Source organism: Neovison vison, chromosome 11 (assembly GCF_020171115.1).
Source record: "Neovison vison isolate M4711 chromosome 11, ASM_NN_V1, whole genome shotgun sequence".
NCBI classification, from domain to species: Eukaryota; Metazoa; Chordata; class Mammalia; order Carnivora; family Mustelidae; genus Neogale; species Neogale vison.
Genome location: NC_058101.1, coordinates 153507088 through 153522455, shown reverse-complemented (window position 1 = coordinate 153522455; position 15368 = coordinate 153507088). Strand labels below are relative to the sequence as shown.

At 40.6% G+C, this 15368-nt stretch overlaps 1 protein-coding gene across 1 annotated transcript in view; it reads left to right on the top strand.

Moving 5' to 3' along the window:
* Nucleotides 1–15071, top strand: part of PINX1 (PIN2 (TERF1) interacting telomerase inhibitor 1) — a 94923-nt gene extending 79852 nt beyond the window's left edge. The window contains exon 7 of the mRNA XM_044225049.1: nucleotides 14357–15071. Within this exon, the coding sequence (XP_044080984.1) occupies nucleotides 14357–14836 (480 nt within the window). The 3' untranslated portion in view covers nucleotides 14837–15071. The remainder of the gene's footprint in view (nucleotides 1–14356) is intronic.
* The last annotated feature ends 297 nt before the right edge of the window (nucleotides 15072–15368 follow it).

Below are 15368 nucleotides of genomic sequence, written 5' to 3'. Positions count from 1 at the left end.
GGCAGGGCTCAAAGCAAGGAAAGTGGTAGTGCATTTCAACCAGAAAGGAAGTTTTTATAAAACCTTTTATCCCTGTTAATGGCAGTTTTAGCAAAAAGAGATCAAAAACAAATGTGTTTGGGGGGTGAGGGAGAAGGGCAACTTTATTTGGACCAAACCATTTTAAGATATATTGAAAACCTCATCTCTTTTCCTCATTTTATACCCCTTTCTACCTCCCCCCACCAATCTCAAGCCACACACACACACACACACACACACACACATACCCTTAGACTAGTTTAGTTTATTGCCAGTCATGGTGCTGTCTGCTCTGGAAAGTAGCAGGAAAAGCTGATAAGGTGCTGAGGACAGAAATCTCTGGCCTTATCTCTCCCTAGCACACGGTGCCGAGAGTGCATCCTTTTCCTGTCCTAGGACAAGAGACATAAACCGACCATCTCCTGGCAGCAAGGACTTCAAACAGGGTTTGGGAGCCTGCCTCTACTTTCTATAAGAGCCAGAAAGGAGAAAGTGGGTCATTGCTTTTTTGAAAGTTGTTTTAGTACCAGTAAAAATTTATATTGTCTTATAGTTCACAAACCCAATTTATAATAAGACACTCATAATAAAGAAGAAGAAAAGAAAAAGAAGTGGGGGGGGTGTAAAGGAAAGAACTACCAAAATAACCCAAGAGTTGTTAAGTCACTGGACTGTTTTGTTTAGTTAGACTTTTGCCAGGGCGTAGGTTTGGACTGAAAGGATTAGATTTGGCTTTTTGTTTGTTGACAGATCAAGCAAATGGTTTTGAGAGCTTTTGTGATAATAAGAAATTGACATACAGATGGCTCAGTTTTGAAAGAGAAGAGTGAAATATTGGCTCGTTTTTCCTCCTAACCCTCTCTCCTGTCAGGAAAACAGAAATAACATTCTCTCCCAGATTTTCGTCCTGTAATGTAATGAAAATAGGATGAAAAGGAACCTTCCTTTGCGTTAGAGCATGGCCGTGGCTTGTGAGAAGGCGATGCTTCACTTCTCAGGAAATAGTCTGCAGGAACACCAGTGATATGGGTCTGGGCATCACCATCTCCCCTCTGGGTCCTCTTTGGAACCTCACCAGGTGAAGCAGGAAGAATGATGTCATTCTGAATATTCTAGATCCTCAGGACCCAGTTTGCAAGACTTTACAGTATTAAGGAGGCCAGGCTTAATGCTTTGTTACTAGTTTTGGAAGAAATTGTTCACTGGACACTTCCGACAGCCAGTTGCTCAGTTTGTTTCCCAGTGTCCAGAGTCTCTCATGGTTTGTCTCCCTCTCTGATTTCTTCCCATTCAGTTTTACCTCCCTTCCCCTGTGATGCTCTGTTCTATTTTTTATGTTCCACATATGAGTGAAACCATATGGTAATTGTCTTTCTCTGCTTGACTTATTTCACTTCATAAACCCCTTCAGTTCTATCCATGTTGATGCAAATGGTGGGTGTTCATCCTTTCTGATGGCTGAGTGATAGCCCATTGTGTATATGAACCACATCTTTATCCATTCGTCTGTTGAAGGGCATCTCGGCTCCTTCCACAGTTTGACTATTGTGGCCATTGCTACTATGAACCTTGGGGTGCATGTGCCCCTTCTTTTCACTACATCTGTACCTTTGGAGTAAATACCCAGTAGTGCAGTTGCTGGGTGGGAGGGTAGCTCCATTTTTAACTTTTTGAGGAACCGCCATACTGTTTTCCAGAGTGGCTGTACCAACTTACATTCCCACCAATAGTATAAGAGGGTTGCCCTTTCTCCACATCCTCGTCAACACTTGTTGTTTCCTGCCTTGTTAATTTTTGCCATTCTGACTGGGATAAGGTGGTATCTCATTGTAGTTTTGATATGAATTTCCCTGATGGCTAATTTATTTTCTATAAACTCTTTAGAATTGTGGCCACCCTTTAATCGATTAGGGATTTATTGAACTGAGTTGTTTTGCAGTTGGTTTTCTTATCATTTAGTTTCTCCCAGTGCATTTTTTTATTTTAATTTTTTTTAAAGATTTTATTTATCAGAGAGGGAGAGAGAAAGCGAGCACAGGCAGACAGAATGGCAGGCAGAGGCAGAGGAAGAAGCGCTCCCTGCTGAGCAAGGAGCCCGATGTGGGACTCGATCCCAGGACGCTGGGATCATGACCTGAGCCGAAGGCAGCTGCTTAACCAACTGAGCCACCCAGACATCCCTTATTTTAATTTTTGATGTGGTGGGAAGACTACTTATATGAGATCTACTCTGGTCTTATTTTTTTATTGATATTATTTTTTTATAGTCTGTCTCCCTTGGGATGGGAGCTTCTTATCAAGGTCCCAACCACGGTCAGGTAAATGATAGGTGCTCAGTGGCTGTTCATGAGGGACAAAATGGCCAAATCATTGGACCTGAGCCTTTTCAAGGTCATATTTTTGTGTCATTTACTTTTATTACATTATGTGACTCACCGAGTTCAGAATTTTATTTAATTTACTCGTACTAATAACTTAAATATCCTTTAAAAATAGAATTATTTTGCCCTACCAAATCTACTCCTAAAAAAATATTTTTTTTTCTTTAAGACTTTTATCTATTTGACAGACAGACCACAAGCAGGCAGAGAGGCAGGCAGAGAGAGAGAGAGGAGGAGGCAGGCTCCTGAGAGCCCGATGTGAGGCTCGATCCCAGGACCCTGGGATCATGACCTGAGCCGAAGGCAGAGGCTTTAACCACTGAGCCACCCAGGCGCCCCTAAAAAGTATTTTTAAATGTTTTTAATTGTTATTTTGATTTCTGGTCAATTAAAAATAGTATAGAAGGGTTATTAACCTCATATATTATACAAGAATTGAGGGACTTTCTTTTGTTAGTGACTTCATTTACCTAATTTACCTTTCTCTTAAAAGTTATCTTGAGGGCACCTCGGTGATTCAGTCTTTAAGCATCTGCCTTCAGCTCAGGTCATGATCTCGGGGTCCTGGGATCGAGTTTCACATCAGGCTCCCTGCTCAGTGGAGGATCTGCTTCTCCCTCCCCAGCTTCCCCTGCTTGTGTTCCCTCTCTCACTGTCTCTTCTCTGTCAAATAAATAAAATCTTAAAGAAAAAAAAAGTAATCTTGACTATTCCACATAACTGTTCTTCCTCTAATCCTAGTTTCAAAGTACTAAGTTCTCTGAACTCTTCCAAAAATGCTGTGCTTTCTATAATAAGGAAGCTGAGTATGAGTTTTCATGACTCCTAAGCAATTATCATGTCTTTTCTGGAGTAAAGATGGAAGAATCAGATTCTCAGGTAGCCTCTGCTCTTGCTCATTAAGATTCAGAGACTAGGGACGCCTGGGTGGCTCAGTGGGTCAGCCTCTGCCTTCAGCTTGGATCATGATCTCAGGGTCATGGGATCGAACCCCGCATTGGACTCTCTGCTCGGCGGGGAGCCTGTTTCCCCCTTTCTCTCTGCCTGCCTCCTTGCCTGCTTGTGATCTCTGTGTATCTGTCAAATAAATAAAATCTTTAAAAAAAAAAAAAGATTCAGAGACTACCCTTCAATTATGGATAAAAGCTATTTGTCCTGCCTCCAGAGAACAGCAAAGAGAACCAGTTGACCTAGAATTATAAAATATAGTCAGTTTGGATTAATTTTAGACTTCATTTGAAGAAGTTGATATCTACGTCACATTGATCATTTCTAGCTTTGCAGGAGGTTCGTTTATCTTCTAAGGGCTAGTATGTTGTGAAATGTTGTCACATGAGTCACTGCAACTTCTGAGCCTTAGGATCCTTCAGGGAGGCAAGAAACCTGCTCCTCTTTCTTTCCCCTTTTTCCCCAGAGGCTGTATGACTCTTGTCAGGAGTTTTGATGTCAGTTACTTGAGAAATTATTGCCATAGAGAACCATCATTTTGAAACACGTTTATGTTGGCTTCTCTTAATGGATGGCAGTTGGAACAACTGAGGAGGCAAAAGAAAAAAAAAAAAAAGACATGAACAGTTTTGTTAGCATTGGCCTTCATATGAGGAATTTGGCATTATTTGTATATTGCTCTCCTGTTGTTCAGTGCAGAGCGAGATATTTTGTCCCTTTTAGTTTTCCATTATCTTCTCTGAGGATGTCCAGTTTATTTGTCTGAGTTTGTAAATTCCAAGAAAGTTCTAATGCCTAATTATTAGAAAGATATCTCTGTAGGTTTGTAGGGTGTTGAGAATTCTCTTTGATGTCTGATCACTTCATCAGACTTTCTCCTTGTCTACCATCCTTCGCTGCTTGAAATCAGATAGCAGTTAGAAGCCTCTCTACTATTCACCAGCATTAATTCAGGAAGATAACAAGTGATGGACATTAAGAACGCCATCAAACCCAAAGCCCCCCAGTTCCGTATAAATGTGGATGTAGATGTGTCTGTATGTATATGTGTGTATGTGTGTATACTTCAGAGCATCTAATACTTCCAAAAGCAGACATTTGATAATAAATTTATTTGTTCAGCAAATACTTACTTAGCATCTATTATGTTTATTTCTCTCTAGAGAGAAACAGACTTCCACAAATTCTTTACTGTTGCAATTCAAAACTTTATGGACATTGATATTTGAAATGCATATAATTGTCACAAGTTATAAGATAGTCTTTTGATTTCCCCAACCACGTAAAATGAAAAAATTGATTGATTGATTGATTGATTGAGGGTGGGGGCAGAGGGAGAGAGAGAATCTCAAGCAGGGCTCAGTCTCACAACCCTGAGATCATGACCTGAGTTGAAATCAAGAGTTGGACACTTAACCAGCTGAGCCATGTAGGCACCCCTAAAATGTAAACCTGTCTTTTAACTTGCGAGGTGTTTAGAGATCAGCAGCAGGCTCGATTTGGCCCATGGGCCATAGTTTGTCATTGCTGTTCCAGAGACCTCTGCTGGAGCCCCTGCAGAGCATGCTTCTAATACATGCCATGGCTTTCTAGAACCTGTTTGTGTGTGTACACCTGCCCCCCCAATACGCAGAGTCTATAGGTTTTCTCCACCTCTGCCGATATTCTATTTTTTATTTTTAACCCAAATTTTAGTCAGATTTTCTCTTCAGTCAGGGAGAGTTTTGTATTTGTTCTTAACTCTTGTGATGCTTTCTGATACTAAAAGCAATTATGTTTCCTAAGCAGATTCCCTAAGACTGGTTACAACTGAAACTGTCTGTTTAGCCTATCTCCAGATATGAGTGATGAAGATCTTGAAATAAACACACACACGCACAGACACACACAATTTCACATTTGAATAATTTTTTTTTTTTGTGAGCACAGAAACAACTCTTTGTCAAGAAAACACTAAATGTTTTCAATTATATGGAAACAAAAGGTACATGGAAAGCAAGGAGAGAAATGCTGGTATGGCTGCACAGTTCCTGCTTTCTAACAGTATTGATCACTGCTTAGCTTAACCTTTGTAAACAAACCCATTCTAATGACTCTAGAATAAGAGGCTTTCCCAGGTTGTATTTCCAGCTCAGGATACAACCTAGGATGTACCTTAACAACTTGCAGCCAGGGGTTTATAGTGGCACTTTCATCCAGCTGTTTGTCTTCTTAAAATAAGCTCCTACCTTTGCCTCTGATGTGCCCTAGAACTCTCTTGCTGTCCGCCCTTTTCTTTTGATGACAAGAGCAATTCAGCCCATCCAGGCTGTTTGTTCTGTTGCTCTGTTCCACTAGTCCCATGGAATGCATGTGACAGTTTCATACAACACAGTACCTGTTTGTTGTTGCTGTTGTTGTTGTTGTTTTTTCCAATTTACTTATTTCCTGGGAGGTGACTACGGTAACATGTGGAGTAACAGACCAGAGGAGAAGTGTGTGCATTAGTTGACTGAGCTCCTCTGAATCACTAAGGGCCAAAGGAAGTAACTGTTTGATCTCTCTAAGTTGTTAGAGAAGCAGGGTGCACCATGAAGGGCAGTAGCATCTGATGAGAAGGAAATGGTTTCATCTGGATGGGAAGAATGTATACTGCAAAATGCTGACTCTCTCCTTCCTACCTTTCCAAGCACCTTCACCCTTCCAAGCACCTTCTAGTCATTGGGCCTGCCCGGCAGGCACAGATCTCTACCAGTATATACAAAACTTATGGCTCAGTGGGTGGTAGTGAGAGCATCAGCCTTGATCTGCTTGGGCTTTGTATCTTCTGTACTTTCCTTGAGCACCTACCATGGGGTTGTTCCTCCCTGGAGAGTGTGTGCTGAATATAAATGAAATAGGAATGGTCTCTGCCCTCAAGGAACTTAACATTTCCCTGGGAAGATGCTTACACAGCAAATTATACAAAATCAGAAAATAAAAGTAGCTCATTAATTACTAGTCACAGACAGTAAACAAGAGAGGATACGTCACAAGTGATCAGCCTTGTTGAAGGAGGCAGTTTTGCACTCCATCTTCAAGAAGCTGATGCACCTGACTATGTGGAAAGGCTCTACAAGAACATCCTAGGCCCCGCATAATGAGTGACTACATCAGCCCATTCTGCCCCATCTGTTGGCAGAGGCTGTAGTGCATACATATTCCAGCAGTGCCTCATCCTGTAAGTGATGAAATCACTCCATAACTTTATCTTTGTCCAAAATGAATGGGTGCAATTTCTACATCCCAGGAGTACATCAAGACATAATTCGTGGGGCGCCTGGGTGGCTCAGTGGGTTAGGGCCTCTGCCTTCAGCTCAGGTCATGATCCCAGAGTCCTGGGATCGAGGCCCGCATCGGGCTCTCTGCTCCGCAGGGAGCCTGCTTCCTCCTCTCTCGGCCTGCCTCTCTGCCTACTTGAGAGATCTCTCTCTCTGTCAAATAAATAAGTAAAAAATCTTAAAAAAAAAAAAAAAGACATAATTCGTGTTTGTCAGAACTGTCCTGCTGAAAAACTTGGAAAAGATACAAAGTGTTCTTTCAAAGCACTCACTCTCCAAGCTTTCTTACCTTTGCACAGACTGATCCAGCCCAAGCTGAGGACAGAGAAGAGAGGAAGTGAGCATCTGCTCATTGCAGGCACTAGCTGTCAGAGCTAATAACTCCACTTGCTAAATCCATTGCTTTTGAGCTCAGGGCCTCTGCTTTTTCTTTAAATGAGGAAAGTTGAAGGATCGCTGTTGTAGAATGTTTTAACATGGAAATCAAAAGGCTTCAGTCATCTTGTCACTTAAGAGGTCATGTATGAGAGAGGCCAGTGAGCTGAAAGACTTTTGCCTTTGAAACCCCATTGCTGTACTAAATCTATCATAAGTTAAGATTTTATATTTATAGTGCATTTGCCCAAAACATCTCACTGAATTCTCAACCCAAACTGCTCTGTTTTCTTGCCCTGAAAGATACTAACAACATCCTTTTGAAGGCAATAAGGAGAATCCTTTTTATTTGGGCATTTTGCTGTTAATCCACCTTAGTATACATGTTTGAAAGGCAAAGAGGACTGTGAACCCAGAGGTGTTTGAGCAGATAGCTCATTAAGCTGCAGAGCCTCTAGGAGAGAATTATGTAAGAGAAACACCCAACAAACTCAAAATTCTGTGGATACTGGAGAAAAGTTGACATGTGTAGTTTGGACATCTTCCAGGCACCTGAGATGATTGTGATGTATTATAATTGAAGTTGTAAGGATCTCTCTTTGCAAAGTCTTGTTTCCTTTACATCCATTCTGTCCCACTGCTCCCAATTCCAATGGTAATTCAGAACTGCCAAAGATAGGTTTAGGTCCCAAGATTCTCCAGCCCTCAGAATGGCGCAAGTATATATAGGCTTGACCACTGGAATCTAACTACTGCTTTTGAGAAAACGGAGACAAAGCAAGTTAACAGTAGGAGGTACTGCCCGCCTCCCCAAGTAATCGCTTTTGGTATTAGAGGTATCTGGCTGGAAGTTGTAAGACATCTGTCCATGAAGGAGTCTTACCTTGGGTGGAAGTTTGGACTCAACTTTTACTTCCTGCTTCAAAACCCTCACACTTTGCTAAGTGAATTTACATGCTAATTTGACTAATTATAAACCTCTTCACCCTGGTTTTAGGCTATTTTTTATTTATATAAACTGCAAACTACATAAGGGTTTGTTTGTTTGTTTGTTTCTGTTTTGAAAGTATTATCTATTTCTGGTGACATTTTTTCTATGTGAAGCTTTTGCATCAGTTACCTTCTGCCCTCGTCAAAGTTGAGCGTGGATCTTAGTCCATGGGTTATATGAGCAACTGATACACATTTCCATATTAGGATGATTTCTGAAGAAAGCAGCAGCAACAAGTGAATCTGTGACATAGGTCAAAAGTTAGGATGCTGTCGTGGAAAGAGAAAGGGCTTTGTTTCTGGCAGCCTTGTGGCCCCAAGACCTGCAGTTAAGCGCTTTGATCTGTAAAATGGAGACAGTTCCTTTCCTTGGGTTGCTGTGAGGGTCACATGGGCTGACTTATGGTAATAAGTGACTGGCATTTTGAAGGCATCTGAGAAATGGTGGCTGCTTTCTTCAGTACATCAGGTATGGCCTTGTTGGGTCAAGTTTCCTTCTGTAACTGACTGCAGCATTCCCACAGGTACCTTCTAGCTTTAAACCATTGAGGTTCTGTGAAGTGAGGAACAGGCACTTCTGAGTTACATCCCACAGAATATTTATTGCTTGGGTAGAAATTAAGGCCCCAGCTATCATTTGGGAAAACTGATTGTCAGATTTTTTTTTTTTTTAGTTTAAACATTATGAATTCTTTATTTTGTACACCTAGGACCAATATTTTCTCACAGTAAAATTTTAGACACACAATAATCACCTACTTTTAAATGAACATGAAGATTAAATCGCTCATGAAAAAAAAAAAAGATTAAATCGCTCATGAAAACAACCATTAATTTGCACATGCATTTCCCCTGTTAATTGTATCTTGCTTCACATTTCAAATGAAATTCTCCAAAGTTGCATTATTTTAACTACAAATTAAAAACAGTGTGTATTTTTTTTATTAACATATATTATTTGCTTCAGTGTTCAAGTCTGTGAATTATCAGTCTTGCATAATTCACAGCACTCACCATAGCATATACCATCCCAGTGTCCATCACCCAGCCACCCTCTCTCTCTCTTCCCACCCCCCAGCAACCCTCAGTTTGTTTTGGGGTATTAAGAGTCTTTTATGGTTTGTCTCCCTCCCGATCTCATCTCGTTTCATTTTTCCCTCCATACCCCCCATAATCCCCGTCCTGCCTCTCAAATTCCTCATATCAGAGAGATCATATGATAATTGTCTTTCTCTGATTGACTTACTTCACTTAGCGTAATACCCTCTAGTTCCATCCACGTTGTTGCAAATGGCAGGATTTTGTTTTTTGATGGCTGCATAGTATTCCGTTATGTATATACCACATCTTTATTGGTTCATCTATTGATGGACATCTAGGTTCTTTCCACAGTTTGCTATTGTGGACATTGCTGCTATAAACATTTGAGCGCACGTGCCCCTTTGGATCCCTACATTTATATCTTTAGGGTAAATACCCAGTAGCGTGATTGCTGGGTCATGGGGTAGCTCTATTTTCAACTTTTTGAGGAACCTCCATACTGTTTTCCAGAGTGGCTGCACCAGCTTGCATTCCCACCAACAGTGTAGGAGGATTCCCCTTTCTCTGCATCCTTGTCAACACCTGTCGTTTCCTGACTTGCTAATTTTAACCATTCTGACTGGTTAACATGTACTTTTGTAAGCTCAGAGAAATGAGAAGACAGATTTTCTGGGAACAGACTATATTAACTCAGAAAACAAAACAACACAAGGAACTGTTGCACTTTATATTTTTAAAAGAGTAGGTTCTAAAATACATGGAAAAGATTTCAAGGCTCTAAATGTACCCTTGGTTCTTTTTGAGTAATTGACAAAAAGGAAGGCAATACAGTGGACATATTACAAATTTAGGGAGAGGTTTGTTTTAAAACTGCTTTTGTTATTCCCTTATCATTTCCCCTCCTCGTTCATGGACCTCTTTCTTTGCAAAGCTTCGTCTTAGGTATCCTGCTTGGTCCTGGAAATGCACATTTACTTCGGACATGTCCCTGACTGCGTGAACTGACAGGGGGCTGTGGTTAGCGTAAAGCCTGGGGGGATTCCACAGGCAGAGCCCAGCTCCCACACAGACGACTCTACAACCTGTATCAGTCACTGGACCAAAGTGAAAGCCTGCATTTCTCCTTGAGCATGCCATAACTAGGCAGCTGTTGAAACTCTTGGCCCCCTCACACCAGGACTTAAAGAATCTTAGGCTGTGAAGGCATAAAAGCCAAGGGAGAGGCTGCCCATCATTCATTCCAGAAGCCCACCAGTTTTAATTCCAGTTGGGTAAAATCATTAGCATTTCCCCCACACTCTGCCTTTGGAGAACACAAATTTAGGGTATGTGAAGTATCGGTGGGGATTTTGAAGCCAAGGTATAGAAAAAGAGAACCTTCAAAATTGTTAAGTACAAAAAGAGAATTTATTATCATTTTTTACATGGGCAGGACTGGAGGAGATTATGCTGAGTGAAATAATAAGTCAAGCAGTGAGTCGATTATCATATGGTTTAACTTACTTGTGGAGCATAAGGAATAACATGGAGGACTAATATTAGGAGAAGGAACAGAGAAGTGAACTGGGGGAAGTCAGAGGGGGAGCTAAAGCATGAGAGACTGGATTCTGAGAAACAAACAGGGGGCTTTGGGGTGGGTGGGGGGTTGGGAGGGCCTGGTGGTGGGTATTAAGGAGGGTACGTATTGCATGGAACAGTGGGTGTGGTACATAAACAATGAATCTTGGAACACTGGAAAAATAAAATTTAAAAAAATAGTAATATGTTCTTGGTTTTAAAAAAAGCTGTATATTGGACTTTGTGAAAGATAATTTTTTTTGTTTTTCCTTTACTTTGTAAATTAGTGAGACAATGAAATTAGCTTAAACATAGCAGATTTAAATAAAGCTTTATGGGAATTTGCTTTATGGGGAAACAAGTTTTAGATTTTTATGACCTTTCCTAGAAGTATTTGGGATGATTTTCAGGATATAGGTATAAAACAGATTTATCCTTCAGTTAATAGTCACTCCAGTTTTTTGCTTTCACTGATTTAATCCTCTATGTAGTATCTGTTATTTTAAACAAATTCTTAACAACTCTTCAGTACAAAATAGTATTTGGCTCTTTCAGCTCTTCTGAATGGTATTACTCAATCTCCTTGTTGACTGCCTGCTCTCTTACAGGTGGTGTAGAAGTGTTTTTCCCATGGGTAGACTGCATGTATATTGGTGTCACTGCAGCATCTTGGCTTAAGAGTTGGGGGTGCTTTGCTATGACCAGAACTCATCTCTTCTGTCTGCTTATACTGCCTCACTATACCTCCTCTGTGATATGGGCAGCACAAACATCTCTTCAGAGATCAGTAAGTTTTAGACCTCCAAGGCACCTTGGAAGTGACCTCCTTTAACCTACTTCTTTGACTTAATAATAGGTATCAGGCTTAGAGAGTCTATGGGATCCATTTAAGGACCTTCATTAGTTAACAGCAAGGATTAGAATTCCAAAAAAAAAAAAAGTTTCCTGAATCCCTAAGCGTAAATCAAATGTTTAGTAAGAACTATACCTCTCTTGGTAGCATTTTTTATGGAAATGGAAGTTTTCAAGGTATTGGTCATTTATTTGACTGATATTTAGAACACTGTTAGCAAATTGGTGCATTCTCAAAGTTTACAAAACAGTAGAAGTCACTTGTGGCATTATAGATTTTTTTTTTGAGGTTGTATTCTATGATTAATGGAAATATGGAAAGATGCAAGTTGTCTCTGTTTCAAATGACTAGAAGCAACTGTTGCTTTTTTTCAGTCTTTCTTTGAAATAAAGACCAAACATGAAAAAAGTTTTGGTTTTCTTAAAAAGGTATATATTTTTCATATTCATGGCCAAGAATATAGAATACAGGAATGACAATTGCTATAGTAAGAAACTAGGTTTATGATTTATAAAATCAAAATAAGAGTTTATGCTGTAGGAGTCCTAGGCACTGCCCTTACAAGAGTCAGATCTGCCACTGATTACTTCTGTTTCTTTGGCTTTTAAAACAGATACATTCCTGTGATGTGGGAGGGTGGCTGCCCCTGGCATTAAATGGCTCTCCCTGGCAAGTCATTGTTTTGCCTACACTTTCTTTGAGATAAATAGGATTTGGGTGCTGGCACCTTTTGCTTGTCTTCATGCCCTGCTAAGTTTGGTGTGCAATGGCCCGTGGTTATTAAAATCCTTATCACCATAAGGAGTTGATTATGATCATAGTTATTTTCTGGAATTAGAAAGGCCTGCTGAATTCAACAACTGACTCAAAAATAGTCTTATATTTCCTAATAATTAAAAGTGTGATTAATGCCAGCAATTAGTTCCTGTGATTTAATTAAAAGCAGGAATTCAGGAGGTAATACATAGGTGAGCAAGGTAAGGAGCCATAGGATGCAATTTAAATTTCAGTTCCTCAGACACCAGATGAGCTGGCCTGCATAAAATAAACTCCTTTTAATGCCATGAAACTAAATGAGACCTGCTTTACATAAACAGGACACCTTCACAGACTGTCTTCTGTCTGGGTGTGGCTTTGTACCTTAAATGGAAGGCAAGAGCATTCTTGCCCATCAAACTGGGATTAGCTGGCATCAGGACACCTTGAGAAGATTTCTCATTCTGCTATGCAGAATTTCAGCTTTTTCAACATTTAAAGAATTAAAAAGACAAGTGACCTTGTTTCACTTTCCTGGGGCAGCTGTTTTTAAATATTTTGCAAAATTACATGATGGGATTGCAGCCAGAATTGAATGCTTGATAGGTAACATATGAAGTTGTTCCAGCACTTAGTTGGTTTATTCCATACGTTCTGCTGTTTACATTTTGAAATTTAAAAATTGACCACAAAATTTTGTGTTTTTAGCCCTGAGTAAAATAAGGTTTGTGTTAATTGGATAAGTTGTGATACTGTTGGTATGGTATCCTTTCATGAGAGCTCTCTGAGGCAATAGCCACTAAAACCTAGTTGTTCATGGATGGAGTATTGATTCTGCTGGAATTTGAAAAAGGATGCTACGTTGATTCCACTGAGCTGGTTTTTGAGTTCTGTGTCAAGAAAATGCGTGGTCCATTTATATGTGTTGGTTTGTCATAAAGTTAGCTGCATAGGCAGAACTTTGCCTGACAAGTTCAGAAAAATTTGTAGAATCCTAATTTGGAAATGGATTTATTCAGAAAGCCATTTTTCTACCCTTCCAACATGAAAGGGTCAACCAGTCTCTTCCGTGCAAGTAAGTAAAAATGAAAAGAAGCCCGGTTATTATGAAAATCCAGGGTTAGCATTATTGTCTAAGGGCTTATTTCAAAAGTTTCTGTGGGCATAGTTACTCTAAACATTGACTACATAAACCATAGTCCTTATATTCTTCATCTTGTAGGTACTTATTTTCTCTCACACATTTTCATCCTCTTCCTGTCAGACAGCCAAAACCCATATGATGATGGTAGCATTTCATTTTTTATCCCAAGCTATCAAGTTAGGAATTTTCTCACTTCTAAAGCCTTACAGCTCAGTGTATTTATTTAAAATTAAAATGTAAACCTCACTTAATGCCAGCTGTTATGATTGAGTAATTCTTCACATTTGGAAACAAGACTAACAGAGCCATGAGTATCTAATCCATGTTGGAGTAAGGATGGGGCCATCTCTCTTTTCCCCAGCCCCAGCCGAGAAGGAATGGTTCCCCATGATAACCTACCCTTTGTGTGTGGAAGAGGGAACACTTACTCTTCCAGCCTTGGTGCATTCTCTTCTGGAGGGCCACCCCTGTCTGTGGAGGAGACAGGTGTTCCTGACACACCAGATTCTGGGTTGGCATTGGGCTCCTGTTACAGGAAGGGCTAGCATATACCTGTGTCATCTATGCTTCCGGGTCAATCCACAGAGACCTGTGTAATCCATAATAGAGCTGAAATAGGTGTCCGATAAAATCACAGAGCTGGAGAACTTCAGTGTCCCTGTGTTTTTAAGGGAGCTTCTGGGTACTTAGTCATCAGGCATAACATTGTTGCTAAGCAGCTATTTACTCACAATTCCCTGTAGGTGACTTGCCCGAAGTTAGCTTCTGTCTGTTTGAATACATACAGTATTCAACCAAGTGTCTGGCCATTTTGTTCTGTGCTTTGCTGTTGAGCTCTACCAAAAGGGAGACAAAGAGCCAAGGTGGAAGCTGGGCACTTAGCCTGGTCTTCTACTGCTTAGGGTGAGTAGTTCCATGTGTAGTTCTTTGGGATGCTGTGAAGAGTCAACAGTTGATGCTCAATTGGTTTTAACTTTTTTCCCCACCTTAGGATGATGATTCCAGCCCCGCCACTCCAGATGGGAATGTGTCTTCCACTACAACGACCAGTGCCTTCACCATCCAGGAGTACTTTGCCAAACGGATGGCAGAGCTAAAGAATAAGCCACAGGTCTTAGCAACAGGGCCTGACCTTGCAGAGACCCAAGTGGAAAGAAAAAGGGGAAAGAAGAGAAAAAAAGATAAAAATGTGGAGACTTACACTGAACCGCAGGCCAAAAAGAAGAAAGACCAAGCTGAATGGCAGCTCAGAGACCCTTATCAGGATGAGAATTCTGGTGTTTCTGCTGAGGATGGAGAGGATTGTGTGTGGCCCCCTGATGACCAAGACATTATCCCAAAGCCCAAAAAAAGAAGAGAAAAGAAAAAGCTGCAAAAGCAAGTTGAGGAAGCAGTGGAAGCTATATTACATGACATACCAATGAAGAAGACGAAGAAGAAGAAGAAGAAAAAGAAGCAAGGTTCCGAATAAATTCCTCGAGCCAGGGCCTTCTAGCCATTCAGCTGTCAGAGCCCTGTGAGCAAACACCTTTGGCCTGAAGTCAGAGCAGAGTTCACCCAAGAGTGTTTGTGCACATCTTTTGACATGCCCGTGGGTTGCTGAGTCTTGTCCTCTCACCACATTTTTCCCAACACATCCCTGGAGAGCTTTCTATTGTCCCAAATCATGTCTCTCATAAACAAATAAATTTCTTTTTAGACCATGAGCCCTTCAGCCTGAGTGTTTATTCATATTTATTTGAATACGCTACATTATGTGTATGGGCACGTGTGTGTGTAGGTGTGTCACAGTCTGTCTTTGCTCTTGATTTCCTTCAGTAACAATGAATTGTGCTTCCTTCTCAAGGACTCAGTCTAATTAAAGGATTAAGAGGCAATAGTTTGGATTTACATAATTCTTTCTGTTCTATAGCCAACCATGCATTTTTTGCCAAGCATGTATTATGTGCTTACGTTCCCAGATTGGAGTGTTGTTTGGTTTAGTTTGGTTTGGTTGGGGAGAT